Below are 27,849 nucleotides of genomic sequence, written 5' to 3'. Positions count from 1 at the left end.
CACAGTCTCCCCCTGTCCCAAGGGCTCCCTGGTGCCATCAGCCCCGGTGGCAACCGTGGGACAGCAGCCCTTGATTTCTCCATCTCGCTCTACACAGCGACACTGCCCTCTGTGAGGATTCCCAAGCCAGGCTGGGATTCAGAAAGGGGCAGAAAGCTGTGTTGTGCCAGGCTGGGATGCAGGGGGAATGTGTGGGCACGCTGCCTTGTGCTGCCCCGCTCTGGGAACAGCAGCTGCAGGGAGAGGGCAGCATCCCGGGCAGGAGGCCAAGCCCGCAGAGAGGGGCTCCCAGGAGGCCTTCCCATCTGCCCTCCGCCTGAAACACGGAACTATGAATCACCCCGCTCCTGAAATAGATCCTTTTTATTTAAAATATAAAATTTAAAAGACATTTTTAAAAGAAAATTAAAGACTTATGTTTTAATCCCTGCTGTGCTCCCATCTCCTGCCCATGGCTCAGATCTAAACTGGGGACAGCACCATTTCACTGTACTCAGATCTTCACCAATTTTTGCCCCTCAGCACTTTCATCCTGGCGAGGAAGAGGAGGAGAAGGCTTGGTGGCACAGCCGAGCTGCCAGTGTATTTGTGAGGAAAACACACATTTTGGCCAATTTTCCAGCAGAGCCTGGTCCCAGTCCAGCGCGTGGGCAGAATTTGCTGCCATTTATAGGGAATTTTACAGAAGGGCTGTTTGCTCACGGCTGGGCTGGGAGCAGTCAGGGGCAGCCTCAAGAACAGGGGTGCAGGTCCGTGGAAAGGGTGAAGGGCAGGAAAACCCCGGGCAGCGCAGGAGCCCCGGACCTGCTCGGGGCGATGGCACCAGGAGCTGCCGCCTGCCCGCCGGTGCTCCGGGGGGCTGCGGCAAACTGGGAGCCTTTCCCACCTGGGGCGTTCCCTGCCCTGCACACAGCGAGGGCCGGGCCGGGGCTCTGCCCTTCTCCGGGCACCGGGGCCGCCGGGGCGGGGCCGGCTTCAGCGCCGCTACGCGTGACGCACTTCCGCTCGGTAAGGGGACGTGTCGGTGCGGACCGCGGTGGGAGCCGCCGCCATGGAGGAGCCCGCGGCGCACAACGGCAGCGCCGCCGGGGCCGCGCCCGGGGCCGGGACCCCCGCCCGCCCGCCCGCCACCCCCGAGGGCATGGCGCTGGCCTACGGCAGCCTCGTCCTCATGGCGCTGCTGCCCATCTTCTTCGGGGCGCTGCGCTCCGTCAGCTGCGCCAAGAGCAAGGTACCCCCGCGGCTCGGGGCAGCCGGGCCTATGGGCCTCGCCTCTCCCCAAGGGTCCCCTCCGGGTGCCCCGTTCACGGGAGGACCGGCAGCTGCATGGCCCCGGTTCCGGCCCTGGGTCTGGAGGCGCAGGGAAGCCCGGGGAGAGAGTTGGCTTTTCCCCCGGGGCTTCTCCAGCCACTCCTCAGCGCCCCGATAAATTCAAGTGCTGCAAAACACAAGCGTCCCTTGTCCCTCCTCGGGAGGAGCTGTGCGGGGGGACTCGTGTGTGGCTGTGCCCCGCGGCACTGGGGCTGGTCCGGGGCTGCTCTCCTGTCTGCACACCCTGTTCTGCCCTGGTATTCCTCTCGCTGTTCTCTGCATTTCATAGCAAGGACTTAAATCCCAACAGTTGGGCTGCTGTAGCTCAGGAGGAAGGACTGGTTTACACAGTCTGATCTATTACTATTTTTAAAATCTCCTTGTGTGCCCTTAAGCCTCATATCAGGGGCTTCAGCTGATCTTGGGGGGCTTCTGGCAGCCCAGGCAGTGGGAGGCTGTGAGCAAAGCCCAGCCATGGTTCAGGGTGGGGGTTCTCATCCCTCACTCTGCAGGGAGCAGCAGGAATTTGGGCACAGTGTGACAACTGCCATGCCCAGGATAAGCTGCATGAGGGCTTTTGAGGTGCCCTGGATCTGTGCTGGCCGCAGGTGTTTGCCTGAGTGAGATTAAATCTCTGAGCAGCAGCCAGCTGGGCCTGGAGCGGGCAGGGAACAGGCAGAAAACAGGCAGCCCTCTGCCTCCTCTGAAAGCCGAAGGTCTCCCATGGGAAATGGCTTGAAAGGGGCTGGTTGAGGTGGTGCAAAGATGTCTTGGAAGGGGTTTATAAATCTGGGGCTTTTGAGCACGAGAAGTGTCCCAAGAGCAAGGTGAGGGATGAGAAGGTGGCTAGAGAGAGGCCTCGTGCACGGGGTGATCACAGATGGTGGCACAGATGGGGCTGGCTGGGCGTGAGCGGTGAGGGAGCCCAGCTCCCCTGTGGGCAGGGGAGAGCAGAGCAATGCCAGAAAAGGATTTTTTCCTTCTCAAGGAGGAGAAAAGCAGTAAAATTTGGCTGCCCTGGGAAGGACAAGTGCAAGGTTTGTGTTTTCCAGCTCAGGCTCTGCCTCTGACACAGCCTCACCTCCAGATATAGCAGGCGCCAGTGGGTGTTTTGTCCCTCCCAAAATCACTGTGGAGTGTTACGTGTTGTGTCTGTTCTCCCCTTGTTCAGGTGTGAAGCCAGGGCAGGGGCTGATCCATTCCTCTTCTGTCCTTCTCTCCCCAGAACTCCTCAGAGATGCCAGAGACCATTACCAGCCGAGACGCTGCTCGCTTTCCCATTGTTGCCAGTTGCACCCTCCTGGGGCTCTACCTCTTCTTTAAAGTAAGTGAGGGGCACTGGAGTTGGGGCAGGACATCCTCCTGCCTGGCAGGAGCTCCCATAACAGGGTGACTCTGTTTTTGGCCCTTAGTGTTGGGACAGAAGGTGTGGAAAGCCGCACAGATCGAGCTCTTTGGTGTCACCGTGCAGGAGGACGTCAGTTCTTGCCTGAATTGTCACAGCTTGGGGGAAATCAGAGCCTGTTTGTGCACAGGTTGTTTCTGGAGAGCTGCCGAGGAGCAAATAGCCCTGAGCTCTTCCTGCCTCCGTGGGCCAAGCTGGCAGGGCACAGGCTGGAGCCAGAGGGTGCCAGGGTCTCTGAGGGGCAAATGCTGCTGGCTCTGTGTTGTGTTCCATGCTGTGCTCCTGGAGCCATTTCAGCTGCAGGCCTGGGGGAGCCCCTGTGTGATCAGGTGGAGACTTTTAGACGTTCAGAGCCCACAGCAGAGTCAGATGACTTGAGAAATGGATGGAAGCTCTCAGCAGCTCGTGCTTTAGGTGGTGTGGAGAAGATGTCTTGGCCTCAAGCACCTTGGGCTGCCCATGCAGGTCTGGCACATGGCTGAGCTCCCAGAGGGGTCTGGGGAGCTGCAGAGTGGTCCTGTGGGTATGGCAGCTTCCAAGCTGTGCTGTTTTGGGATCCCTGCAAGGTGCCAGGGTGCTCCTGGCTGGCCAGGAGGTGAGGATTAAGGTGCAGAGTTGGGAATGGTGCAGTTCAGTCCCTTCTCTGCCAATGGCTGTGTGCCCTGTGCTCTCCTATTCCAGCATCCCCCTTCCAGGAGGGCACAGAGGGCCCCAGGATCCCTCCACACTGGTTTGTAGGGGTGTGATTCAGTAAGGGAGCGTGTGACTTGGAGGGCAGGAGTTTTAATAATGCCCTGCTTAATTAGGGCAGGGGATGCTGCTGCTCCCCTGGGCCCGGGCAGCCCCTGCGAGTGGTGCCTCTCTCCCTGCTCTGCAGGGGAAGCTCTGGCCTCCTTTCTCCAGCACTGGAGTTATTTTTTGACCTGAGCAGCTCACGGGCCCATTGTGCTTATTCTTTGAGCACATGGCTATTTCCAACATATTCTCCTTCAGCATGCAGGAATTTGGGTTATTCTAGCTATTCTTCTTATTTCCCTGGAGCACTGACACAGCAGCTGCCAAGAGGAGCATGAGGATGGGGAGGATGCTGTGGTTACTAACCCCTCTGTGGTTTTGTCTTGCAGATATTCTCTCAAGAGTACATCAATCTTCTGCTTTCCATGTATTTCTTTGTGCTGGGGATCCTGGCCCTGTCCCACACTATCAGGTACAGCACAAGGATGGGTGTGACTGGGGCAGGGCTACCTAAAGCTGCAGTTAATTTTATTTTTGAGATTTTTGAGCCTTTTCTTTATATCCAACTTAAGCCCCTTTTGGCACAGTCCTTGCTGCCCTGTAGAGGGGACAGCTCTTCAGCACCCTTACTGGGTGAGATTTTTAGAGCACCACTGCCCTGAAGCAGAGCCAGGTCTTTGGGTTATTTGCCCAACCTATTAGGGAGCTGTTCCTTGGTGGTGGGAACCAAAGCCCTGGGGGTCCTGGGAAGCCATACACCAGTACTGGGACAAAGCCAGCTCACCCTAAGGAGATTCTCTGGCTCAAAATCACAGAATTAGAATCTTGAGTTGCAAGAGATCCACAAGGATTGAATCCCAACTTCTGACCCTCCACAGGACAACTCCAAAAATCCCACCGTGTTCCTGAGAGTGGTTTCCAAACACTTCTTGAAATCTGGCAGGCTCAGGGCCATGACCACTTCCCTGGGGAGTCTGTAACAGTGCCCAGCCACCCTCTGGGTGAAGAGCCTTTTCTTTATATCCAACTCAAGCCCCTTTTGGCACAGTCCTTGCTGCCCTGCAGAGGGGAGAGCTCTTCAGCACCCTTACTGGGATGGGTGACCCAGGCAGCTGAAGCTCATGGTAATGTCCCTGGCCTCTCATGGCCGTGTGTGGCACGAGGTGTTGAAAGCTCAGGCTGTTTCAGTAACTGAAAAAGTTGAACTGGTTCCTGTTTCATGAGCTCTGTGGCGTTGGGGACCAGATGCTTTCCCTAGACTGGTGCTGGGCAAGGGCTTTGCTCTGCTCCTGACTCTGCAGCAGAGCCAGTCAGTGGTGGCCCAGCCACTGCTGGGTACCCAGAGGGTTGCTGGGGGCATAGGGCATTTGCTGGGGTCTGGGGTGGGTCCTCCTTTCTTGTGGATGATGCTCTGTTTTCTTGCCTGGAGTATTTGGGGGACTGTCATGTGTAGCCACATCAGATCTCTGTGCAGGATGAGTTGCTGTGGCTCCTGCCAGTCCCTGATGGAGCAGATGGTGTTTCCCCTCTTGGGAGGGGGTGTGGGGCCCCCTAAACACAGAGGTGCTGGGCAGCTTGTGAGGTTTCTGTCAAACTGCCCTTCTCTACACCTCTCGTTTCAGCCCCATGATGAACAGATTCTTCCCTGCAAATTTCCCCAACAAACAGTACCAGCTCCTCTTCACCCAGGGCTCCGGGGAGAGCAAGGAGGGTACGTTGGCTTTCCAGTCTTTCAGGGGAGCCTGAATGTTTTCTGCCTTTATTGTTCCTTTTTTTGGTTTTTTTTGTTTTTTTTTTTTTTTCTTTTTTGGTCTTATTACTCTCAGCCCATTGAAACAACCTTCTCAAAGGCTTGCCTCTTGCTCCCCACTGAGCTTCCATAGCCACTGTGAGCCCCATGTATCCCTGCAGAGCTGGGCTGGCACTCTGCGCTGCCTCTGCCTGGCAGGGAGACCCCAGAAACACCTCCCAGAGTGCTGTGGGGATGGAGCTGTGGCTGTCATTAAATGCACAGCTTTTATTTAAGCCCCTTGGAAAGCATAGGCCTGACTGGTTTGTGCTGCCTTATCTGGGTCTTTGCACTGGCAGAAGATGCTTTGATAAGTATCCTGCCCTGTAGTAGCTTTCCTGGTAAGGGAGTATTTCTGGTTATACCACCAGGAGTTAACTGGCACAGGAAGAAGGAGAAGATTTGTCTCTCCCTGCCTTAGGCAGTGCCTGAATCCAATTTCCTTATTGACAGCAGGACCGTGGATGCTGTCCATGTGCAGAGTCTGGCTGAAGGAGAAGGTCTGAGCTTTGCAGAGCCCACTGCTCATTCCCAGGCAGTTTGCACGTGTGCACCACGGGTACAGTCCCCTTGTTTGGGATGTGAGCACTGGGCTGTGGGCTCCCCAGATGTGGAATCACTCATCTCAGCCCTGCATGGGAAGGGGAGCTGCCCGGCCTGCCCCAAATCTGACTTCTCTGTTTTCTTACAGAAATAGTGAATTATGAGTTTGACACCAAGGATCTCGTGTGCCTGGCCTTGAGCAGTGTTGTGGGGGTCTGGTACCTGCTGAGAAAGGTAAGTGAGGCACAGCTGGGGACTGGGCTGGATCAGACACTGACTCATTTCCGTGCAGGGTGGGGGTTCCATGTACAGCAGGACCCAGATCTCCTTTTCTCCTCCTCAGCACTGGATTGCCAACAATCTCTTCGGGCTGGCATTCTCCCTCAATGGGGTGGAGCTGCTGCACCTGAACAATGTCAGCACTGGCTGCATCTTGCTTGGGGGCCTCTTCATCTACGATGTGTTCTGGGTAAGCAGGAGCATTCTGCAGGCCATTGGTGGAAGTGTGTGCCTGGCATTCTGCCTTTCTGGAGGCACCATGCTGGCTGGACACACAGTTGAAGTCAGAATTTTCGGTTTCTCAGCTCAGAGGGGTGTGGCAGGGTTGATGACAGAATCCACAGTGGCAGAATGTGGCTCATCAAGTGTGTTTTCTTTAATTCTTTCACTCAGTGAGCCCAGGGCTGGCAGGGACCTCATCAGAGCTATTGTGGGGTACTCAGTGTGTGTCATATCTGGTCCTGTATTCCCCATTACGGTCTCCCCAAGGCCTGACAGCTGTTGGGTGGGCTGGAGGCTGCTCTGGGGCACACTGAGCCTGCTTGTATGAGCTGTGCCTTGGCTCTGTCATCTGCTGGTTTTGTTAGTGTCCTTCTGTTCTCTTGCACAGAGGACCAGAAGCTGGAATGCCTCCAGCCCCTTTTCCTCAGCCAGTGCTGCACCCTAACTTTTTCATTTTGAGGTTTTCCTTATTTCTTGCAGTGCATTTCATCTGCTTTTGTTGAGGAAAGGGGGGGCAGGGAAGGCAGGAATGTGGTTGTGTGCTCTGTTCCATGCATGAGAGAATGTTTCTCCTTGTAATGTCCGTATTCCCCAGTCCTTCCTGCTGCCTCCACCTTCTGAATCACCATGTTTCCAAATGTCTGAGAGCCTTGTATACATTGAGGTCTGTCCAGCAGCTCTGCAGCTGCCTGTGTAATCCCTCCATATTTATGCCTGGCTACTGTGGGTTGTTTTGTACTTGGCTGGTGGTGCCTCTGTTTCCCGGGCTCGTTAACAGTCTGGGCTCTGTGGTTTTTTAGCCTGTGGGCCACTTCCTGTGCAGCTCTCAGCTGGAGGGGACTCAGCCTTCTGCCTTAGTACACCTGATGCCTCAGGCCCTGCTTAGTGTGTGAGTGTCTTCCCAGTGCTTTGGGGACACTGAGTGCACCCCTCTGCTCTCTACTTGCTGGCTGTGTCTCACCTTGGCTTCCCCATGGATCAGAGTATTGCTGAAGGCTTAGGGAAGGGCTGCCTTGAAGTGGAGGCCCTGGTACTGTGACCCCTGCAGGAACTGGTCACTTGGATCTTGGCATGGATTCAATCACAGTGAGATCCCAGGAGGGTTTCAAGGAGGAAGGAGATCTCAGTGGGTTGATGCTGTTGCCCCCACATAGTTTGGGGGTACACGTGATGCTTTTCCCTGATCCTAGTGTCATGTCCTGTCACTCCATGGCAATGCTCAGAATTTGCTGCACCTTATGGGAGTTAATCTGATGCTTTAAGATTTCTCTTTAATCCAAAGCTCCAGGATCTTGCTCACCCAGTGCTAACCAACACCTGTTTTTGTGCCTGTTGGACTGGAGGCTTAGAGATGGCAAAGGTGCAGAGATCAGAGTGGCTGCCCTCAGTGTTTACAGTCCACCCCCCAAATGCTGCCAGTATTTACAGCTGATAGGGCCGTGCAAGTAAATGACCTCAGAGCAAACTGCAGCTGATCTGACACTTGCCCTGTCCCTGCTGGAAGCTCCTGCCCTCCAATTGGATGTTACATGGAGCTGACTGATTAAAGCTGAACTGAGGAGGTGCAGGGCTGGGTGTTGGGCAGCAGCTCTGCCATGGGAGTGCTGTCCCCATGCTGCTCTGAGAGCAGGACAGCCATGAAGCAGCCACCTCCCCCAGTGCCACCGTATGCCTCCTCCCTGGGCTTGCTTGCAGGGCTCCTGTGCCCACATTTTGGCAGGTCAGTGGCTCTTTTCTGCCACTGAAGCCACTCCTAGCCCTGGGGTGAGGCTGTAGCTGAGCATTGTGTGTGTGTGTGTGTTCCTGTGCAGCTGTGGTCACCTTGGTCTCCTTCTGTTCTAGGTCTTTGGCACCAACGTGATGGTGACAGTTGCCAAATCATTTGAGGCCCCAATCAAACGTGAGTAGATCTTCCCTGTGTGCTGGGGTCCTTTTTGCTGCAAGCCCTGCCCCATGCACCCTCCACCTCGGGAGATGGTTCAGGCTGGGATGTGTGCAGGAGCATTTCCTGCTAGTGACCCCTCCTCCCTGTCACTGGCCAGCCTCAAGCCAAGGCAGGTCTCTGGAAAAGGATGGTTTGCAGTGCCCTGATCTGTCTGGGTCATTCTGCACCTTTGGAGTGTGCAATTCCACCTGCTTGTAGAAACAGTCCATACCAAATTTAAAAAAGAAAAAACAACCAAACCAAACAAACAAACAAAAAAAAAAAAACCCAAAAACCCCACAGAGCCCCAAAACAGCAGGAGGGCTGAACTGGTGCTGCTGTGTAGCATGCTGTAGTTTGGTCCCTGGTTTCTTGTTTTGGAATTGTGCCAGAAAGAACAAGGAAAGCTACAGGGAAGGAGGGGGCTGAGGGCAGGGACAGGTTGTCCGGCTCTGGTCCCTGTTTGCCAGGCCCGGTGGGGCTGGGGTCTGCTCAGTGGGGACACTCCCCCTCACTGTGCCTCGCTCTGCTCCTGCAGTGGTTTTCCCTCAGGACCTGCTGGAGAAGGGGCTGGACGCCGACAACTTCGCCATGCTGGGACTGGGAGACATTGTCATTCCGGGTGAGGACAGAAGTTGGAGGATGGGACTGGGGTCTCCTTTGAGGGGGCTGCGGGGAGCCGAGCAGGCGCCTGGCTCTGCCCTTGGCCCGGCGCAGCCCCGCGCGGGTGTCCCGGTGGGTTGGGAGTGTCCCGGTGGGTTGGGAGCGTCCCCGCAGGTCCCGAGTGTCCCGGTGCCGCGTGCCGCGAGAGGGCACTGTCACCCCGAGCACGGCACCGAGCACCGCGGGGCCTGCCCTGCCTCCCTCAGCCTGCCCTGCCCCTCGCTGTCCCTGCCCTGCTCCTCTGGCCCCTCGCTGTCCCTCCTGTGCCACTTCCAGCCCCTCACTGTTTCCTTCTCCCTGCAGGGATCTTCATTGCCTTGCTGCTGCGGTTTGATATCAGGTGAGCAGGCGGCAGGGAAGGGTCTCTGGCAGGTTGGATCTTGCAGCATATTTGAGCTGCTTTTGTAAAGGAAAAACGGGAAGGGGGAGCCAGGAGTGCAGTTGTGTGCTCCCTTCTGGAGCTGGATGTGCAGACACACCAGGCAGTGCAAGGAAAAGCTCTTGGAAGAGGGGGCTGGCTCGGGGTACGTCCTGAGCACTGGGGCGAGTGGTGGAGTTCAAGCATAGGAAGGGCGGGCAGCAGAGGGATGGGGCTCAGGGCAGCAGCAGATGGCAGCCCCACAGAGCCTCACCAGCTCCCTGGAACCAAGGAGTGGAGGGCAGTGAGAGGAAGCAGTGACAGTGTGGGAAAGAGCAGGAGGTGCTGGCACCTGGGAATGCTCGCGTGGATGCAAATGGGTGCCTGGCAGTGCTGGCTGCCTCCAGGTTGTCGCTGATGTTGGAGGAAGCAGCTCCTTCCCACACAGGGAAGCTGCACCTACAGCTGGGCTGCAGCAGTTGCCCCAAACTGAAAGGCTCTGGGGAACAGGGTGCTCTGTGACTGTGGTGGTGTGGCCCCACTCCCACTGCTCTTGCACAGACCCTCTGGTCTGTGCCAGCTCTTCCAGGTGTTACCACCCACATCCTGCCTGCACCTGCTGGGAATCCCAGTTCCTGCAGCCTGCCCTGGGATAAAATAGTAACTGCTGAGAGCCAGGGACAGGCCCCACCAAGACAATGGGACCTTCTCCCTGGGTCCTAGCCCTAATTCCTCCCTTCCCAGTTGCCATCCAGCAGCAGTATCACCTGCCTTCTTCCCTTCTCCAGCCCCTCTCCTGGGTATTACTGCCTTCAGTCCCACACTGCTCCCACAACACCAGGAGCTGCACAGGCAGAGCATTGCTCTGCACACTCCATTGTGGTGGGAGATGGCTAAGAGTACCAGGCCAATTCCATTTTGGTCACTGGCATTCCAGACCAGAGGTGATTGAGCTCTTCCCTTTCCCTACAGCCTGAAGAAGAACACGCACACGTATTTCTACACCAGCTTTGTGGCCTACATCTTTGGGCTGGGCCTCACCATATTCATCATGCACATCTTCAAGCATGCCCAGGTGAGCTCCACCCTGCTGCCTCCTGTGGATGCACATCCAAGTGGGTCAGGCCAGCTTGGCCACAAAGTTCCTGCATCCTGCCAGGAAAAAGTAGATTTATTCCTTCTCTTGGCTTTGATTTTCCAGTGCTTGCCCGTGCCTTTCCCTTCCCAAAGCTCCTGTGCCCAGCTGGAGCAGAGGCCTGCTTGGGGCAAGGCTCCTTGTTTCCAACAGCAGCCTCTCAGCCAGGGGCCCTGTGTTTTTTGGCTCTTTAACCAAGCTGCTCTGAGCACCAGGGCTGTGCTGCAGGGGGCTCTGGGAGCCCATACATTGTGGGGCTCTCAGTGTGTTCACAGCCCACTGGGACCTTACAGCAAGGATTTTCACAGAATCTTGGAATGGTTTGGGAAGGGACCTCAGAGACCATCTTGTTCCAACTCCCCTGCCATGGGCAGAGACACCAACCACTAGACCAGTCTGCTCCACGCCCTGTTCCAACCTGGCCTTGAACACTTCCAGGGATTGAACATCCACAGCTTCTCTGGGCATCTTGTGCCAGGATCTCACCACCCTCACGGGAAAGAATTTCCTCCTAATATCCAATCTAGCTTCATGCTGCAGCAGCTCTAACTTAGCTCTTGGAGCTGCTTTTTGGGGTGTTAACTCCCTGTGTAGCCAAAGGGATGCAGGATCATGGGTGCAGAGGGGACAAGGCCATGAGCTCGCCTTGCACTCCTCCCTCAGGGTGATTGTGGTTTGGTTTAACTGTTTTCCTTCCCCACAGCCTGCGCTGCTGTACCTGGTCCCTGCCTGCATTGGATTCCCGCTTCTGGTGGCCTTGGCAAAGGGAGAAGTAACCGAAATGTTCAGGTGAGCCTCAGCTGGCCGTGGAGCTGTTTTGCCGGCGGCGCTGGAGCCCATGAAGCATGCAGATGTTCCCACGCCTGGGCACAGCTGGAGGGACGGGTTCATCTGGGCATGCTCTGGGTGTGCACCGGCACGTGCGTGGGTGGAGGGAGCTGAGCTGTGTTTGTACATGCCGGGCCTGGCTCCAGCCGCCTCCCGGGAGCTGGGTGGGAGCTGTGCTGTGCTACCAGCAGGCAGCACCTGGGATTGCCTTACGCCCCAGTGACAGACTCTTCCCATGAGCTGGCAGGCAGGGGAGGGTGGGACTGCACACCTGGTGTGGAGATACTTGGTCATTGTGTCCCAGGGCCTGTGGGTGGGGAGATACGGAGCCAGAGCCGGCTGTGAGAGCTGCCAAGGCTGCTTGGAGCACATCCCAACCTCCCCAATTGGGCAGAATCTCCTGGTTTTTAGTAGTCTTCCTGCCCCAGAGACTGTGGGTACAGAGGAGGGGGGACTGGGCTGTTGTGCTCAGCTGTTCTTGGAGCCTGTCCAGGCTGTCAGTGGGCAGCTCTGGCCTCCTGCCTGAGAGCTGTTTCTCTGTCATGCTCGAGACTTGGTGGTGGCTCAGCACAGTAATGATGGTTGATGCAGAGGAGGAAGGGAACATCCTAAAGCAGGGCAGTGTACCCTCCAGCCTCCCCAGTGCCCCAGCCTGGGGAGCGTTCCTGAGCTCCCAGCCTCCTCAGAGGGAAACTGGGCGCAACGGGAAGCCAGCTGTCCTCCCTCCTCCCTCCCCTCCCCTCCCCTCCCCTGGGAGATGCAGGTATGCATGTTCCCAGCGGCTCTGGCTCTCAGCTGGGCCGTCCCCAGCCCTGCCGCACCTGCCCCTCCTTTGATGTTTGCTTCTGACAATCGCTGCTGCAGGCACTGAGTGTCCTGGGATCGTCCTTCCTGTGCACCTGGGATCCTGCAGCCGCTTTCCCCAGTGCTCTGACTCACCAGCTGACAGCAGCAGCAGCTCCTGCCAGGAAACTGGGGAGAGATGAGCTGTGAGGCCGGGCCCACTGGGCAGCAAGGAGCGCAGGGAGCCTGGCAGCCAGGGGCTAGTGCCCTCCCAGAGCAGTAGCACAAGCTGCTCCAGCAGCAAAGTGTTGCCAGGGCAAGAGCAGGATGCTGGAAGGTTGCAAACTTGATGGCCCCAGGGGGCCAGACCTCCCTTGAAGTTGCTCCAGTTGCAGGCAGAGGAAGTGGGATGTGGAGGGACCAATGCCCGGAGGGCAGTGGCTCCCACCGCAGGAATCCCACCAGGTGTAGGTTGCTCTGTTGTGATGCTTTGCTGTGCCCTGATCCTCCCTAGAGCTGTCAGTTCCTGTGGTCTCTGTCTGCACATGGTGTCTCACAGCAGTGAGGGTCTGCAGGCAGGGTGGGAGTGAGCAGAACTGTGCTGCAGGCCCAGGGAAGGTGTGCTAGTGGAGCAGAGGTCGGTGACATTGGGATCAGCTCCATGGCTCTCAGCCTTGCCAAACCTCCCTAGGCTAGGCAGGAAACGCCCTCAGCAGTGGGAACCCATCCTGCTCCCCACATCTGCTGTGGGCACACTGTCCTTGAGCGGCAGGACAGGGTCTGCTGCATCCCTCTGTCACCTGCCCAGCCCCTGGGCTGCTCCACTGCCACCTCCCCACTGCCCAGGCTTGCTCTCCCTAGGTTCTGGCTGCCTGGCTCTGCTTATGTCAGTGGGAGCTGTCTTATCCCTGAGTTTCAGTGCTCACTTTTCCATGCTGCAGCCCTGTCCTGGAGTCTGCAGGCAAGGAGAGGCCAGTGGGTGCAAGCAGGTGAAGGGGCTGCACAGGGCGGTGCATTTTCGGTGCTCTCACTCCAAAACTCTTCTGCTTTTTCTCTCTCTCCTCCCCCCCCTCCTTTCTGTCCTTGTCTTTCCCTTCCTGCTTCCTCTCTCTCCTGCAGCTATGAATCTTCTGCTGAAATCTTGCCTCACACACCAAGACTTACCCACTTCCCCACGGTGTCTGGCTCGCCGGCCAGCCTGGCTGATTCCATGCAGCAGAAACTGTCCTGTCCCCGCCGACGCCGGCAGCAGAGCCCCAGTGCCATGTAGCACTGCCACCAGGGCCCCTTGTCTGTTGCTCTGGCCAGGTAGGGACAGGTCCTGGCTCTCCCTGGCCCAAGCTCTCCCTATTCCCAGCTCTCCTCACTCTGTGGGCAGAGGCTGGAGCTGTTGCTGTGCTGCTGTGGGTCTGCTTCTCTCCCATTCTGAGAGAGAAGTCTGGGAAGGGCAAGAAGATTTGATATCCCAGACCTTGTCCTTTCTGCTTGGAGCAGCATTCCCATTTCCTTAGCCAGAGCCCTGGGGCCACTGCTGGAGGGGGTTTGCAGCCAGAGGAGTGAGACCCTGGGAGGGAACACTGCTGTTGGTCTTGCTGCAGTTCCCCTGTTAACCGGCCCCACTGGCACCAGTGCTCAGCCAAGGAAAGCATGTGCTATCCAGGATATCCAATAGTGCTCTTGGGAGCAAGGACAGATCCTGGGCACAGAGCTGGCCCCTGGCTGGGTCCACCCTACCCTTGGAGATGTCTGGGGGGAACACATCCCTCATCTCCCTGCCTGGGCTCTGCCCCATGGGGCTTCCTGTGCTGGGTGCTGATGGCTGGAGCCCACCTTGTCCTCAACAGCAGCAGGGCAGAAGCTGAGGCCACAGTCTGGGCTGTCCCCATGTGGCACAGGGCTCTGTCCCCAGGGAATAGCTGGCCCCACTCATGTTCCTCTTGTCCCCAGCTACGAGGAGAGCTCAACCCCCAAGGAGGCAGCAGGGGCTTCCAAAGAAGAGCCAACAGAAGCCTCCAAGAAGGAGAAGTGACCTTGCCCGTGGGCCGTGCCCGGTGCTGCTGGGCTGGGGCCCTTCAAGACCCTTTGCAAGTGACAGACGACGAAACAATTGTGCAAGAGCATCGTGTTGTGTGTGTCGGAGCAGCCACCCAGGTGGGGTATCGATGTATGCCGGTTTTTAAATTTTGTATTGTGCATTTGCTTTCTCTCATATTAAACCATATTGAAGGAAGGAGTGCTGGTGTGGCCATGCCCCTGCTCAGCCAGCACTGGGATTGGCATCAGCTCACCCGCCTTCTCCCACTGGAGCTGGTGGCTATTGTCTGGCTGTTTCCAAGTGACCAAGTGACCGTCCCCTTCCCCCTCCCACTTCTCTGGCACTGGGCCTTCCCCCAGCCTGGCCCCTGCTCTGCAATACCCAGATTTAGGGCTGGAGCCACTGAGCCCTGTGTGAGTTTGAGCTGGGATCTGGCCCCAGAGAAGGGTGGCTGATCAGGGATTGGGATGTAGGAACCCCACAGGATGGGAATGTGCTCTGCCTCAGCTGCTGGGGTGCTCAGTAAGTGGAGGCTAACGCCCCATGGCCTGGAGGAGCAGGAATGGGAGGGGTAGGAGTGGGTAACCTCAAACCCAGCCCTGGAGCAGGGTGAAGACAGTATGGATTGTCCCCCATCCTTGCAGGGAGCCAGGCACAATCCTGCACCCTTTAGGGCTGGGATGGGCAGAGAATGCTGGTGCAGGCATGGGGGCTGGAGGGGCTGCAGGCAGGGGCAGCTCCAGCATCCACCGCAGCTTCCACTGGGACCAGCTGCCCTGTGTCCTGCAGCACTGGCAGTGTCCTCCCTACCCCTCCTGGAGGCCCACATGTGGAGGATCCTGCATCCCTTCGGCCATGCCCACTGCCAGAATAAATAGAAAGTGTTTGCTGGCTTGGCAGCTCCTCCACAAAAGCCGTATTGAACCATTATTCCCTGCGCCGGCTGCGAGCACTAAAAGTGGCGCCTCGCGTTCTGCCATCTAATGACCCTTCGCAGGCTCCTACAGATGTTTTCTATGACTTACAGCTCCTTTTCCAACAGCCCTGTCCGCAAAAACAAGAGGGGCCACTTTAATTCCAATTAAATACCTCCAGCTAAGCAAACAGTGTGCAGCAGGGTCTGGGTACAGCGCGGCCGCCAGGCCCAGCCCACCGAGTCACTGAGTCTAGACTCCAGATGTGATTTCACCAGCCTCCAGTGTTCCGTGGAGAAGGACTTGGGCTCTGCTGTGGGCTGCAGGACCCTACCCTGAGTCAGGACCCCACTCCCCAGCCTGCTGTGTCTCTTGGTGTGAGGCTGGCACTGCATCCTCCCTGGCTTTGGGTGGTAGGAGCTGCATCCTCATGCAGCCTCCAGAGGCCCCAAGAGTGCAGGAGCAGACTGGGGGGTGCACAGGGTACCCCCTATGCCAGCATCACCCTGCTGCCCTGCAGAGCTCTGAGCAGCTCCTGCCTGCTCTAGGGTGTGGTGGAAGCGTGGCCGGGAGCTTTCCCAGGGCTGCAGGGAGCGGAAGGCCTGGGAAGGGGAGAGCAGGGTCACCCCTCACCCTGCCTGGCCGATAAGCCGGGGCCGGCCAGGAGGAAGGAAGTGTGCTGGGCCCTGCAAGGAGCCGCCGCTGGAGCCGGCACTTCAGCGCTCCTGGGTTCCCTCGCCCGCTGCACCTGGGCCTGTGGCACCTCCGGTCCCGGCCGGGCTGGGGCCACACGGCTCCGCTGTGTCTGCGCCGCTGCTGCGCCACTTTCCCCTCTCCACAGGGTCCCTCCGGCTCGGTGGGGACTGCGGAAACAGGGATGTGCCGACTCCAGCAGGAAACCTCCGTCCACTTCACTGCGCTCAGCTCGGGCAGGGGCCAGAGCTGCCTGTTCTGCTGCCAGCACATGTGGGGTTTGGGATGATCCTCACCCATCCACAGCACCTCATGGCAGTGGTGTAGATGCCCCTTGGCCAGGGGAGCTCATGGGCACATACCCCTTGTGCCAGGCTCCCACCAGGAATTGCAGTGGGGTGGGATGGGCTGAACTGGAGGTGCACAGGGTGCAAACGCCAGGCAAGGGGAGGGTGGTTTCATGTTTGGGGAGTGCTGGTGCCTGGTGTGAGGGGGGACGCACCAGGGCTGCTTGTCTTTAGAGCCCTGTGGAGCCTCCCCACCACAGCAGGGTTTCGGCTGGGTGATGACGGGTGATGGGTGCTGCAGTTGTACCTCATGCTCTACCATGCAGGATAGGGGGTGCTTTGCTGTGATGGTGGGTGCTGGTGATGAGTTCTGGGGTCCCATGGAGTGGTGGGTGCTGGTGGTGAGAGCTGGGGTCCCGTGTGATGATGGGTACTGACAGTGGCGCCCGGCCGGCGGCTGTGAGCAGGGAGAGGAAGCAGCCCAAGGCAGCCCCAGTCCCGGTCGGCCGGCGAGGAGGGGCAGGAAGCTGGAATAAATCCCAGGAAGGGCTGCCTGGCTCCAGCTGGTCTGGGCTGCAGCGGATGGAAGCTGGGAACGGGAAGGGAGAAGGCGGGAGGGGAATGCGCAGGGGCTTTCTCAGGCCTCGGCCCCGCTCCAGCTGTGCCGGCGGCCCCGGCACATCTGCAACCCTGGCTCAGCAGTGTCGTGCGGACATGGGGGGGTGGAAGCTCTGTGTAGCCTCAGGGGTGACCTGCGGATGGCACCGGGAGAGGGGATCTGGATGGAGCCCAACCCCAGCCCGTTTGGGAGTCCTGGTCACTGATGGGGGCGCAGCCTGACCTGCGGTGTCCGCGCTGCCTTCCAGCCCTGCGTGCCGGAGTGTGGGGCTGGGTGCTGCCGCTTCTGGGGTGCCGGCTGTACCCCATTCCCCCATCGCAGCAGCACAGGCAGCCCCTCGGCGGCCTGGCCGGCCGTGCCCTGTGTGGTCCCGGCGGGGCGGGGGCGGCCGGGGGCTTTGATGTGCTCGGCTGCCGGGCAACCCCTGCTCAGCGCAAAGCAGCCGCCCCCCGGCTGCCCCCCCGGCCGGGCTGAGCCCCGCCAGCACCATATGGCCGAGGCTGCTGTTACCGCGCCGTGAGCCCCGTTCCCAGAATTGAGATGGAAATGAAGCTCTGTGTTCTGCCGGACAACACTGCTGCGCCGGCCCGCTCGCCGTGCCAGGCCAGGACCCCGCGGCCAGCTGTGGCCAAGGCAGCGTCCCGGTGCCACGCTGGCAGCCCTGAGCCCCGCACCCCATCCCCAGCACCCCAACATGCAGAGGGATGGGGTGAGGGTGTCCTGCTGTCGGGGCATCCAGTGGGCTGGGGGCGGCTGGAGCGGCTGTGCCGGGGCGGCTGTGCCATGTGTGCCACGACACCCACCACGGCCACGAAATCCGTCCTCGTCCTTGTCCCCGCGCCGTTCGGGGTGGCCGGTGGCAGGGGCGCGGGGTCCGGCTCGTCCTGGCATTGTTGGCGGCGCAGCTGGCGGTGGCGGCGGCCGGCCGGCGGCCCTGAAAGACATTCCTGTGCACAATGTCCCCGGCCTCCCGCCGCGGCCCGGCCACTGCCGCCAGATGGGGGCTAATTAGCAGCTTTGAGAGCCGCGGTGGGAACCGGGCAGCACCGGGCCCTCCGCCGAGCCCTGAATGGAGGGGGCGACCCCAGCGCGGTGCCCACCCTGGGAACCGCCACCGCACCAGGCTGGGGGACACAGGGAGGAGGGACAGAGGGAGGGACAGGGGGATCCAGCTCCCCCCAGCCAGGCTGGCAGGGCTGGAGTTCATGCATGATCTCCAAGATTGCTGCCCTCCCCAGAAGAGGAAGAAGAGGGGAGGCCTTCAGCTCCCCGAATGCCTGCGGACGTGCGGCAGGGTCTGGCCCCCCCAGCCCAACCCCATAAAGGGCTGGGAGAGCTGTGCTGACACTCGGGCACACGTGTTGGTGTGCAAGGCAGGGTGTACGTGTGCATGAGCGTGCATGTTTGTACACGTGTGTGTGTGTACCTGTGTGTGCGTCCATCCGTGTGTGCCTTTGTTGTGTGCGGGTACTTGTGGCTGTGTTTGGTCTCCACAGGGTTGTGTATGCATGTGAACGCTCCTGTGCACATATTTGGGTATGTCCCACACACATCTGTGTGTGCAAGCACGTGTGTGTCCACGCCTTTGTGTGCACACGCACACCCACCCTGCGTGTCTGTCTGTGCACACACCCGGGAGCGTCTGAGGCTCAGCTTTCCCTACCTCCCTCCCTTCCCACACCATTTCGTGCTGCTCGGGGTGTGCCGGGGTCTCGCTCGGGGGCCCTCCCCGGGCGCTGCCTGCCCTCCCCGCAGGTGCGGGGTAATTAGCAGGAACGCTAATTACAGCCCGGACCAGAAACCCTTCGGGGCAAGGACCGGCTGCCTCGCACGGTGGCGGGACCTCCACGGGTTTCCCCCGCGGCAGAACCGTGCTCGCAGCCCCGCGCTGCCCCACGCACCCAGCCCGTCCCTCGCGTGGTCCCAAACCGGGCGCCCCCCGCCCCGGCAGCCGCCACCGAGCAGCTCTGCGGAGGTTTGAGCCCCGGGAGAGGGGGGGAACGGGAAACTCCGAACTTGGGCGAGGGGGCGCAGAGCTGTCCCGTGTGAGGATGCCCGTGTGTCTGTGCCACCGTGGGGCCCCCGTGTTCCCCTGAGAGTGCAGATGTCCCCCGGGGGTCCCTGTGCCGCCTGTAAGGTCCCCGTGCCCGTATCCACGAGAGGATGCCAGTGTCTCCGTGGGAGTGCCGGTGTCCCGGTGGGGGTGGCGGTGTCTCCGTGGGGGTCCTGGTGCCCCCCGTAGGCGCTGCAGGTGTGTGTCCCCGCCCCGCCCCCGTCGCCATGGGCACCGCCCGCCCGGCGCCGCGCTGACAGCGCGCGGCGTTTTATGAATGGGTGACGTCACGACCCTGGCGTCTCACGGTCTGAGCCGCCGCGGGGCGGGGGGGCCGCGGGGAGCGCGGGGGGGCCGAGCCCCGGAGGGGACAAGGGCGAGCGGGGCTGCGGGGAGCCCGACACCGGGAGCCCGCGGGGCAAGGACCCGCGCTAACTGCGGGAACGGTGGGCGCTCCGCACCGCTGTAGCCACCGCACCTCCCTGCCCCGCAGCCCAAGCCTGTCACGGCACTCCCTCCGCCATTGCCCCTTTAAGACGCTGCCCTTTGGGGCGCTTGAATGGAGTGGGCGGAGCTCTGTCCGCCTTTTCCGCGCTGCCATTGGCCGAGGGTTCCCCGCGGCCCCGCCCACCCACCGGCGGCGCTCTATAAGTGCGCGGCGGGGCGCGGGCTCCTTGTCCGCCCGCCGCGTCCCCGTCCTCCTCTCCGCGCTCGCAGCGTCTCGCCATGAAGGTCGCCGCTGTTGCTTCTTCGCCACTGCCCGCGGGCGCTGGCGGCCCGCTGAAGGCCGTGCGGCCCGGGGAAGCCGCCCGCTGCGGGCCGGTCCCGGGGGTGTCGCCGGTGGCGACGGAACAGGCGGCCGCCGCGCTGCTGTACGATATGAAGGGCTGCTACTCGCGGCTTCGGGCGCTGGTGCCGACGTTGCCGCGGCACCGGCGGGTCTCCAAGGTGGAGCTGCTGCAGCACGTTATCGACTACATCTGGGACCTGCAGCTGGAGCTGCAGTGCGGCCCCCCCCGCCCCGCCGCTGCTGGGGACTCCCCCGAGGTGAGTGCGGACCCCACGGCACCGGCTCAGACCCGCGCTCCTGACGGGCAGCACCGGCGTTCCTTGGAATCTCCTTCCCCCGATCCGCGCCCTCTCCTTCCCGGGGATGTCCCTTCCTCCTGCTCCCTTTCCATCTCCGGCACCCTCTGGCAAGTATTGACCGCCCGCTTCGTGTCCCTTTCCCGCAGGCTCCGTGCATTCCCGCTGCCGATCGGATCCTCTGCCGCTGAGACCGCCCTGGACCTTCCACGGACATCGTCCCCGGGATCCCGGTCCCACCATGGACATCGTCCCTGGGACCCTGTCCCCGAGCACCGCGGCTCACCCGCATCCCTGGCTCCCCAGCCTGGGCAGGGGGTGCTGTGGGCCGGATCCTTCCTTCTCAGATTGCTGAGAGCATTCCCCGTATTGTATATTACAATGATGCTGGAGAATATTGTTCTACAATAGCTGGAGTTTTGTTATTAAACAAGCCCTGATGACCACATGCGCGTTTTCTTCCTGCTCCTCACACCCCCTCCCCAGGGTTTTGGGTGCGTTTTGCTCCGGGAGTTTGTGCCCAATTTAACAGAGGGCAACTTGCGCAGACCACTGTGGGCTGGGTGGGTATGTTGGGGGATACAGGGTCTGGGACCCTGTGGTGGTGCTGGGGAAGGGATTTCTCAAGGGCTGGTCCCAATTCCCTGTGTGCCAGCATTGCCCCCACAGAGCCTCTCCCAGTGGTTCCTGAGGGTTTTCACTCCCTGGGCTCAGTGGGGTGTTGAGGGTCAGACACAGGAGGGAAGATGGTTGGCACCCTATCTTCTGTGGTGGGATAATGCAGCAGCACGGGGATGCATCTTTCCGTGGTTAGGCACCTAATGGGATGATGACCGAGGGGACAGTGCTGTGAGCCAGCTGTGGGGTTCTGTGCCCCCATGGGAGTGTGGTTTCCCCATCTCCCTGGACAGTGGTGTGTTTGCAGCCTGGAATTCCCTTCCCTCTCCTTCCCAGCTGGGCCACCTGCGCCCAGCAGCCTTTCTGAGGCTCCCACGATTGTTGCTGTGTCAGGACTGGGGGATTGCAGGGGTGATGATGCAGGAATTGTTCCCTTTACAGGGAAGAGCAGATATGAATCCTGGGGTGCTTCTCCCTGTGGTTCCTGCTCTTCCTGGTGCAACCCCTGCCTGTGGGGACACACAACGCTTGGGACAAGGAAATTGCATCAGGGCTTGTGCAACCCTGAGGGCTGGGGGTGCCCCGGGCAGCTGCCCTGACCTGAGCTTCCCTGTGACTCACAAACACCCCGAGGATCTCACAGCCTCTTGTCCCAGATCTGTTCAGACCTCCCTACGGGCCTGGCAGGGGACAATTGGGGTGCCTGGAGGGGCTCTTGTTCCTCTGGTGGGACCCTTTAGGCTCCCCCCCTCCCCAGGGTCCTGCAGCCAGGGGATTTGGGGTTGGAAGGGGCTGAGCAGCCCCGGGCACAGGCGTGTGTGAGGCTCTGCACAGCCTCTGTGTGTGTCTGTGTGCTCACAGCTGTGTGTCCATGCGTGTTCACTCGTGCTTTCCCAGCCCAGCCGAGCCCCTGGCAGGGCCTGTGCAGGGGACAGGTGACTTGGGCTATCAAGACACTGCCTCGCTGTTCACCCCTGTCCTGGCTGTGACAAAGCAGCAGGGGACACGGGGGGGGGGGGGGGAGGGGCGGGGGCTCTGGGTCTCTGTGGATGAACTTGTCCATCCTCGGATGGGTCCCCTCCATCATCCCCCAGGTCCCCCCCGGTGTCTCCTCCACCGCCCGCCTTCCTCCCAGCCCCGAGCGCGGCGCGGACGGGGCGGTGGGTCCCTCTCCCGGTGTCCGCTCGCACTGCACGGCTCGGGCCGCCCTCCTGGAGTAGCCTGGAAGGTCCTGGGACAGGAGAACCGGGGCTGGGGGCTCCGTTCGGGCCGGGGGCAGCGCGGGAGGCGCTGGGGCTCTTCCCGTGCCGTGTTCGCGGGTGCCGCCCTTACCTGTTCATTGCCGCTGATGTGGAAGCTCCCGCTGGAGCGGTGGGGACAGGGGCTCCGTGTGTGTCCAGGTGTGTCCCCAGGTCTCTGCCTGACCCCTGTCCAAGCCCTGTGTGCCCCACGACCGAGCCTTCGCCATGCAGCCCTGGCCGCCATCCCCTCCTCAGGGGACGCGGGGTGGGCACCCCCGGGTACCTGGCACGGGAAGGGGCTGCGGGGCCAGCCCGGGCTGGCAGCGGGGCTGGCTGGGCCGAGCCCCTGCACGTGTCGGGATGCCGGATGCGGCAGCACCAGGATGCACCGGAGAGCCCGAGGGAGCGCCCAGCCCGCGGGCACCTGCGCCCCAACCGGTCCCTCGATGTTTTCGTGGGACCTGATTCATCCCGGAAGGGATTAGGGACGGGGGAAATTGGTGACGTTGTGGTGTGACCAGGACCCGGGATGGACATTGGCGTCAGAACTGGTCCCTGCTGCTCACTGCCACGTACAGTCCCCGGGACACGGAGGAGCCGGGAGCCATGGCAGGAGCTGCGGGAGACATGGCAGGAGCTGCGGTGTGGGGCACTGCACCCACCGGGCACGGTGAGCGCTGCTGCAGGGCAGGGGCACCCTGGGATGGACGGGCTTTGGTAGGCATTGGGCTGGGGGTCAGTGTCAGTGCTGGCCTCTGGGTCACTGGTCACCACAGCAGCCATGGCTGGTGGCACTGGGCATCCCAGGCCAGGGGGCAGCTGCTTTCAAGACCTCCATGAGGTGCATTATGTGGGCTGTGGTCCCTCAGGTGAGGCTGCCCGTGGGCTCTATGTGCCCTTGTACTGAGATAAGGCCCTGGCCCTTCTAGAGGTACCTCTGGGTCTGCCAGGCTAGATCCAGGAGGGTAGCTGGAGCCCAGTCATCCATAGCCCAGGGCACTGGAGGGGCTCACCCTGGCTAGGGGACGGTCCCTCTGAGGGTGGGTTTGGCACTGCGGGAGGCTCCTTCCCCATAGCTGAGGTTTTTGGAGGGGATTGCACAGTTCTGCTCTCACTCTGACTGTCCCTTTTCCATCACTTCCTTGGGGGCTGCTTCCGCACCCTGAACACCCTGAGCCCCACTGAAATGTAGGTAACCCTACACAGGGTTCCCAGAGCCCTTCCCAAAGCGGGAACAGCTGCTGCCCCCTGGTGCAAATGGGCTGAGCCCCGTTTGCCCTGGTGCAGCCCCCCTGCCCCAGGACCTGCTCATTGTGTCCTTGTCCCCCACTGCTCCATCGCTCCCAGGCAGGGCACAGCTGAAGCTCTTTGTGGCCTTGGCTCAGCCGGGTCTCTGTGTGTCCCCACATGTCCTGTGTCCCTGTGGGGAGCCCCAGCTGGTGTCCCTGGCTCCTGTGTACCCCCAGGGTAGGGGCTGGCAGGGCTGGTGTGGGACCCTGCGTTGCCCTGCTCCCACGATGGGGCTTCCCCTTTCAGTCACGGTTGGGCAAGGCTGGGCTTTCGGTGGCCGGAGCACTGTGGTGTCCCCGTGTGTGCTGATGTCACCCAGGGCTCCCAGTATAAGTCCTGGCTGTGCTGGTGCACAGGGAGGGGGTCTCTACACCTGCTGTGTGTCCCCCAGACATGTCCTCTGCTCCAGCCTCCAGGTCCCAGGACCAGCCTCGAGGTACTGTATGGCTCTGCCTCTTGCTCCTGATGCCTGCCTGTGTCTCTGCCACCATCACCAGCCCTGGCATCAAGGTCTGGCTGACCCAGAGGACACTGGAGTTTGGTGAGTCTGTTCTCCTGAGTAGGGAGGGATGGGGGGGACCAGTGGGAGATGATGCCCAGACTGCCAAGGATGGGGAATGGAGGGAACCAGTGGGTACCCCCAGGAATGATGGCAAGTCTGCCAGGAATGGGGGATGGAAGGACCATCACTCTGCTGACACCCCAGGTACCCCAGCCCCTTCCTTGGTGTCACCCCAAATTCCCCCTTTGCCCCAGGCCGGCGCTTTGGGCTGGAGCTGCTCCAGTCAATGCTGCAGAAGGAGCACGAGCTGAACCTGACGGGTTCCTACAACACCCCGCTCCTGGGAACTCTCACCTACGCTGTGCCACGGTAGGAGCCACCTGTGGGCTCCCTGTCCCTGTCCCCATCCCTGTCTGTGCCACAGCCACAAGCACAGCTCGCCTGTGTTGTGCAGGATTCACATCCACGAGCTGCAGATGAACGAATCCACATTGGACTTTGCTGAGGACGTGGGGCTGAGGCTGACGGTGCAGCGCGCCCGGGTCCAGCTCAGCGCCGACTGGGCAGCCCAGCTGGGAGCCATGTGAGTACCCATGGGGACAGGGACTGGAGCCGGGTGGCCCAGTGTCACCGCTGTCCCTGTGCTCACCCGCTCTGTCCCCAGCCAGGACAGTGGCTCTGTGGAGCTGGGCATGCAGGACGTGGCCGTGGCTGCGGTGCTGGGGGTGAGCGAGGACGGCAGTGGCCACCCCACGGTTTGGAGCGCCGGCTGTGACACCCATGGCACCGACCTGCACATGGAGTTCCACCGTGGATACAGGTGATGCCAGGCCCTCTGCTCTGTCATGTCTCTGGCATGCAAGGACTATTAGTGCCCAGCCAGGGGGGTGGGCTGGGGGAGGCTGGGTGGGGGCCATGAGGTGATCTGAGCACCACACTGTGCCCTGCAGCTGGCTCTACAACCTGCTGGCACCTCTGCTCCAGAGAACCCTGCGGCAGCAGCTGAACAAGCAGGTGGGTACTCGGCCCCTGTGCCCTGGGGTGTCCCTGTCCCCCCCAGCCCAGTGAGAGGCTCAGAGACCTTCATCTCTGACACCCTGCTCTGCTTCCAGCTCTGCCTTGTGCTCCAGAGGGGCATTGACAAACTGGACACTGCCCTGAAGCACATGAAAGGTGGGTGAAGGGACCCCAGGATTGGGGACAGGCAGGGTGGTCCTGGGGGGCTGTGGACAGGACTGGTGCCCAGCAGGGTCTGCAGGACCCCACTGTGGGGCTGGATCCTGACAGAGCCAGGCTGTGGGAGGGGGCTGGGGGTCTGACTCCTCCCGTCCACCTCCATGTCCCTGCAGTGTTCACCCAGCTGGACACCATTGCTGCCATCGACCACTCCCTCCTGGCACCGCCAGCCTTCACAGAGGAGTATGGGGACATTGCCCTCAAGGTAATGTCATCCTGGGCATCCCTGGGCCAGATTTGGGAACAGGGGAGCCTGGCTGATCCTCACATCCCCCTGTGTGTCTGTGCAGGGAGAGATCTTCAGGGTGGGCACGTACCAGCAGAGACCCTCAGCACTGCCTGTGGTGCTGCCTGTGGCACTCCCCATGGCACTGCCTGTGGCTTTGCCCACACCCCTGCCCACCCCACCGTCCATGGCACACGAGCCCACGCTGCTGCTGGCTGTCACCGAGTTCGTTGCCAACTCAGCCGCCTTCACCTACTTCACAGCCGGGGCCCTGCGCAGGAACATCTCCAGTGACATGGTAGGGGTGGCTGGAGAGCAGAGCTGTCCCCACTGGGGTGTCCCCATGCCCACCCCTGCTCAGCCCCAGCCCCCTGATCCCTCCCTGCCTTCCAGCTCCCCCGGCGGTTCCCGCTCCAGCTGAGGACCAAGAGCATGGAGGTCTTCTCCCCTCAGGTGAGTGAGATGGGACACAGGGACAAGGGAACACAGGCAGGACATGGAGTAGGACAGGATGCAGGTGGGATGGGACATGGGACACAAGATGGGATGGCAGGAGGAACAGAGGATGTGATGGGATGCTGGAGGATGGGAATTAAATGATGCAGGAGGGATAGAAAGGGATGGGATGCAGGAGGGAAAGGTTGCAGGTGGGATGGAACATGGGATGGCACAGAGGTCAAATGGGATGCACGAGGGACAGGACAGGGAATGGGGTGCAGTGGAAATGGCAGGTGTTACAGGCAGTATGGGATGCGGGCAGAAGGGAACACCCCAGGACAAGGACGTGGGCAGGGCAGTGATGGGCACATGGGGACCTGATGGGGGCATGGCCAGCATGGCTCTGTGCCACACCTACCCTGTCCTTCCCAGCTGCAGGAGCGCTATCCAGACCGGCCCATGGAGCTGCACCTCTGGGCCCGCCAGCAGCCCCTGCTCTCCTGCCATCCTGATGCCCTGCATGGGACCCTCCTCAGCTCTGCCGAGGCCTTCGTGGTGCTGCCCAACGCCACCCGTGTCCCTGCCTTTCTGCTGAACATCGTGAGTGGCTGCTGCTGCCACAGCTCAGGGAGCCAGGGGACACCAAAGGACCTGGCTGGGGCTGGTGTGGGTGTGCTCCTGGGGGGGGCCATGCTGGGGGATACTGGGGCCAGCTGGGTGATGCTGGGAGGTACTGGGGGCAGCTGGGTGATGCTGGGGGATACTGGGGCCAGCTGGGTGATGCTGGGGGATACTGGGAGCAGCTGGGTGATGCTGGGGGATACTGGGGCCAGCTGGGTGATGCTGGGGGATACTGGGAGCAGCTGGGTGATGCTGGGGGATACTGGGAGCAGCTGAGTGATGCTGGGGGATACTGGGGCCAGCTGGGTGATGCTGGGTTTCAGGCACTGCCCTGGTCTCCCCAATGTCTCTTCCTGCTGCAGGATGCCAACGTGACAGGGAAGCCGACAATCACCAGGAACAGACTGGGGGGCACTGTGAGACTGACAGGGTTAGTGCCCAACCCTGAGCTCCCCTAGGACATACCTGAAGAGCTCCCCCACTCTCCTCCTCTCTCCCCCACTCTCCTCCTCTGTCCATTTGCCTCCCTGAGTCCTGAATTGCCTGCTCAGACCCCATCCTGCCCCCAGTTCATATCTGTGCCAGGACAGTTCCCATCGCTGTGCCTGGCTCTGACCCTGATCTTGTCCTACAGGCTCCATATAACACAAGTGGCATCAAACGTGGGCCCAGTGGAGGTGAGTGGATGTGCCAGGGAAGCCAAGGGGAGCCTTGGATTCCACATCACCCTGGGGGGGATCTGGGGGGCTGTGGACCCCATGCATGGCAAGTCTGGCAGGGGGCTGAGCCGTGCCTGCAGCATGGACCCCTCTGCCTGTGCTGAGCTGGGCTCAGGGCCTGCCTGTCCCACAGGTGAAGCGTCTGGAGACCTTGCTGAAGTTCGGGCTGTGGCTTTTTGGGGTTCCCCGGGCAAACAGTAAGTGCTGTCCCTGTCCTGTCCCCATCCTCCCACAGCCACACCAGGGCCATCCCCTGCTATGACTCTGTCTCCCCGCAGAGTGGCTCCAGGCTGGCATCCCCCTGCCTCTCCCACATGGCCTCAGCCTGCTCAGACCCCGGCTCTCCCTGCACCAGGTGGGTACCACCACTGTCCCCTTACCCCGGGGTTCCCCATGTCCCCCACATCCACTCTCTCACCCTGACTCCCTACAGGGCTTCGTGCTCATCGCCACGGACCTGCAGTACGAGCCGTGAGACCACCTGCCTCGTGGGAACCCGCCAGTCCTGTCCCCATCACCGTCCCGTTGTCACCGTGCCCCCGTGGCTGGCGAAGCGCCCAAGCGCGGGAGCCACAGCCCCCACCCTCGGCAGGGATTAAAGCGGGCGGTAGCTCAGCCCCGTGTGCTGTGGGGTGTCTCGGGGAGCCCCCCACGCTGTCTGCCAGCCACGCTCCCATTCCCGATTCCACCACCGGGCATCTCTGCGTCCTCTGCTGCGAGGGGCTCTGGCTGTGCCGTGGTGGGCTCCGTTCCCTCCGGGAGGCTCCGGGCGGTGGGGACGGGGCGAGTGGCCCTCGGGGACCGGGGGTGCCTCCAATCCCCGCGGCTCTGTCGGTCACGGGGGTCCCCGCGCTGCCGCTCCCCGCAGCCGCTGCGGCCGCAGCTCTCCCGCTGCCCACGGGATGGTGCTCGTGTCCGCGGGCTCCCGCCGCTCCCGCCGCCCCACGGAGCCCAACGCCAGGGCCCGGCGCTGCCCCCCCGCTCCGGGGGTCCCCCGGAAAGGACAGGGGAGGGGGGCTGAGGATGGCTGAGCTGGGCGCGTCCTGCCGTGGTAGGGATGTGGGGCGGCTCGGCGTTCCCCATGCTTGTGACATCCCAAAAAAGGCCGAGTGTTTGTGTGGTCCAAACCGTGCTGGAATGAGCCCCGCACAAAGGGGCTCCTTTGAAGGGTAGCCCCGGGAATGCAGGGGGCTGTGGGTTCCAGCGAGGCTGTGAGTTCCCTGCCCTCCTCATAGGTGCTGAGCCCATGTCCCCAAAACCAGCACCCCCAGCCCAGCTAAGAGCCTGCCCTGGGCT

The 27,849-nt window shown here is 61.1% G+C and overlaps 3 protein-coding genes across 4 annotated transcripts; all 3 read left to right on the top strand.

Annotated features, from left to right (window-relative positions):
• Positions 1 to 1,013: 1,013 nt before the first annotated feature.
• HM13 (histocompatibility minor 13) lies at positions 1,014 to 14,208 on the top strand. 2 transcript variants are annotated; one of them, XM_066561389.1, is made up of 13 exons: positions 1,014 to 1,231; positions 2,537 to 2,635; positions 3,841 to 3,923; positions 5,074 to 5,162; positions 5,932 to 6,017; positions 6,127 to 6,252; positions 8,127 to 8,184; positions 8,747 to 8,830; positions 9,175 to 9,211; positions 10,202 to 10,304; positions 11,068 to 11,153; positions 13,095 to 13,283; positions 13,923 to 14,208. In XM_066561389.1, exons 1-12 carry the CDS (start codon positions 1,052 to 1,054, stop codon positions 13,243 to 13,245), a joined length of 1,182 nt encoding a protein of 393 aa, XP_066417486.1. In that variant the 5' UTR covers positions 1,014 to 1,051; the 3' UTR covers positions 13,246 to 13,283; positions 13,923 to 14,208. The 2 variants fall into 2 exon arrangements, with proteins under 2 accessions (XP_066417486.1, XP_066417488.1); XM_066561391.1 differs by lacking the exon at positions 13,095 to 13,283.
• A 5,033-nt stretch (positions 14,209 to 19,241) lies between these two features.
• On the top strand, positions 19,242 to 20,108 carry ID1 (inhibitor of DNA binding 1). The gene is made up of 2 exons (XM_066561696.1): positions 19,242 to 19,623; positions 19,812 to 20,108. Exons 1-2 carry the CDS (start codon positions 19,303 to 19,305, stop codon positions 19,851 to 19,853), a joined length of 363 nt encoding a protein of 120 aa, XP_066417793.1. The 5' UTR covers positions 19,242 to 19,302; the 3' UTR covers positions 19,854 to 20,108.
• Positions 20,109 to 23,204: 3,096 nt separating this feature from the next.
• Positions 23,205 to 27,028, top strand: LOC136564067 (bactericidal permeability-increasing protein-like). Its single transcript, XM_066561815.1, has 15 exons — positions 23,205 to 23,352; positions 23,568 to 23,682; positions 23,768 to 23,896; positions 23,978 to 24,133; positions 24,264 to 24,327; positions 24,426 to 24,486; positions 24,663 to 24,754; positions 24,840 to 25,073; positions 25,169 to 25,228; positions 25,646 to 25,813; positions 26,197 to 26,264; positions 26,469 to 26,511; positions 26,687 to 26,750; positions 26,832 to 26,908; positions 26,987 to 27,028. Exons 1-15 carry the CDS (start codon positions 23,205 to 23,207, stop codon positions 27,026 to 27,028), a joined length of 1,521 nt encoding a protein of 506 aa, XP_066417912.1.
• Positions 27,029 to 27,849: the final 821 nt, after the last annotated feature.

The sequence above is a fragment of the Molothrus aeneus genome, chromosome 17, assembly GCF_037042795.1.
Source record: "Molothrus aeneus isolate 106 chromosome 17, BPBGC_Maene_1.0, whole genome shotgun sequence".
In the NCBI taxonomy this organism is placed as follows: domain Eukaryota; kingdom Metazoa; phylum Chordata; class Aves; order Passeriformes; family Icteridae; genus Molothrus; species Molothrus aeneus.
Note: the sequence above shows the minus strand (reverse complement) of the source record. Positions and strands in the feature narration are given on the sequence as shown.

Excerpts from the sequence above, each read along its gene's own strand:
- HM13 (XM_066561389.1), top strand. The coding sequence starts at position 1,052 with ATGGAGGAGCCCGCGGCGCACAACGGCAGCGCCGCCGGGGCCGCGCCC. Across the intron at positions 6,018-6,126 it reads TCTGGTACCTGCTGAGAAAG|CACTGGATTGCCAACAATCT; the intron begins GTAAGTGAGGCA and ends TCTCCTCCTCAG. Across the intron at positions 8,185-8,746 it reads ATTTGAGGCCCCAATCAAAC|TGGTTTTCCCTCAGGACCTG; the intron begins GTGAGTAGATCT and ends CTGCTCCTGCAG.
- ID1 (XM_066561696.1), top strand. The coding sequence starts at position 19,303 with ATGAAGGTCGCCGCTGTTGCTTCTTCGCCACTGCCCGCGGGCGCTGGC. Across the intron at positions 19,624-19,811 it reads CTGCTGGGGACTCCCCCGAG|GCTCCGTGCATTCCCGCTGC; the intron begins GTGAGTGCGGAC and ends CCTTTCCCGCAG.
- LOC136564067 (XM_066561815.1), top strand. The coding sequence starts at position 23,205 with ATGTCCTCTGCTCCAGCCTCCAGGTCCCAGGACCAGCCTCGAGGTACT. Across the intron at positions 23,897-23,977 it reads GCAGCCCAGCTGGGAGCCAT|CCAGGACAGTGGCTCTGTGG; the intron begins GTGAGTACCCAT and ends CTCTGTCCCCAG. Across the intron at positions 26,751-26,831 it reads TGGGGTTCCCCGGGCAAACA|AGTGGCTCCAGGCTGGCATC; the intron begins GTAAGTGCTGTC and ends GTCTCCCCGCAG.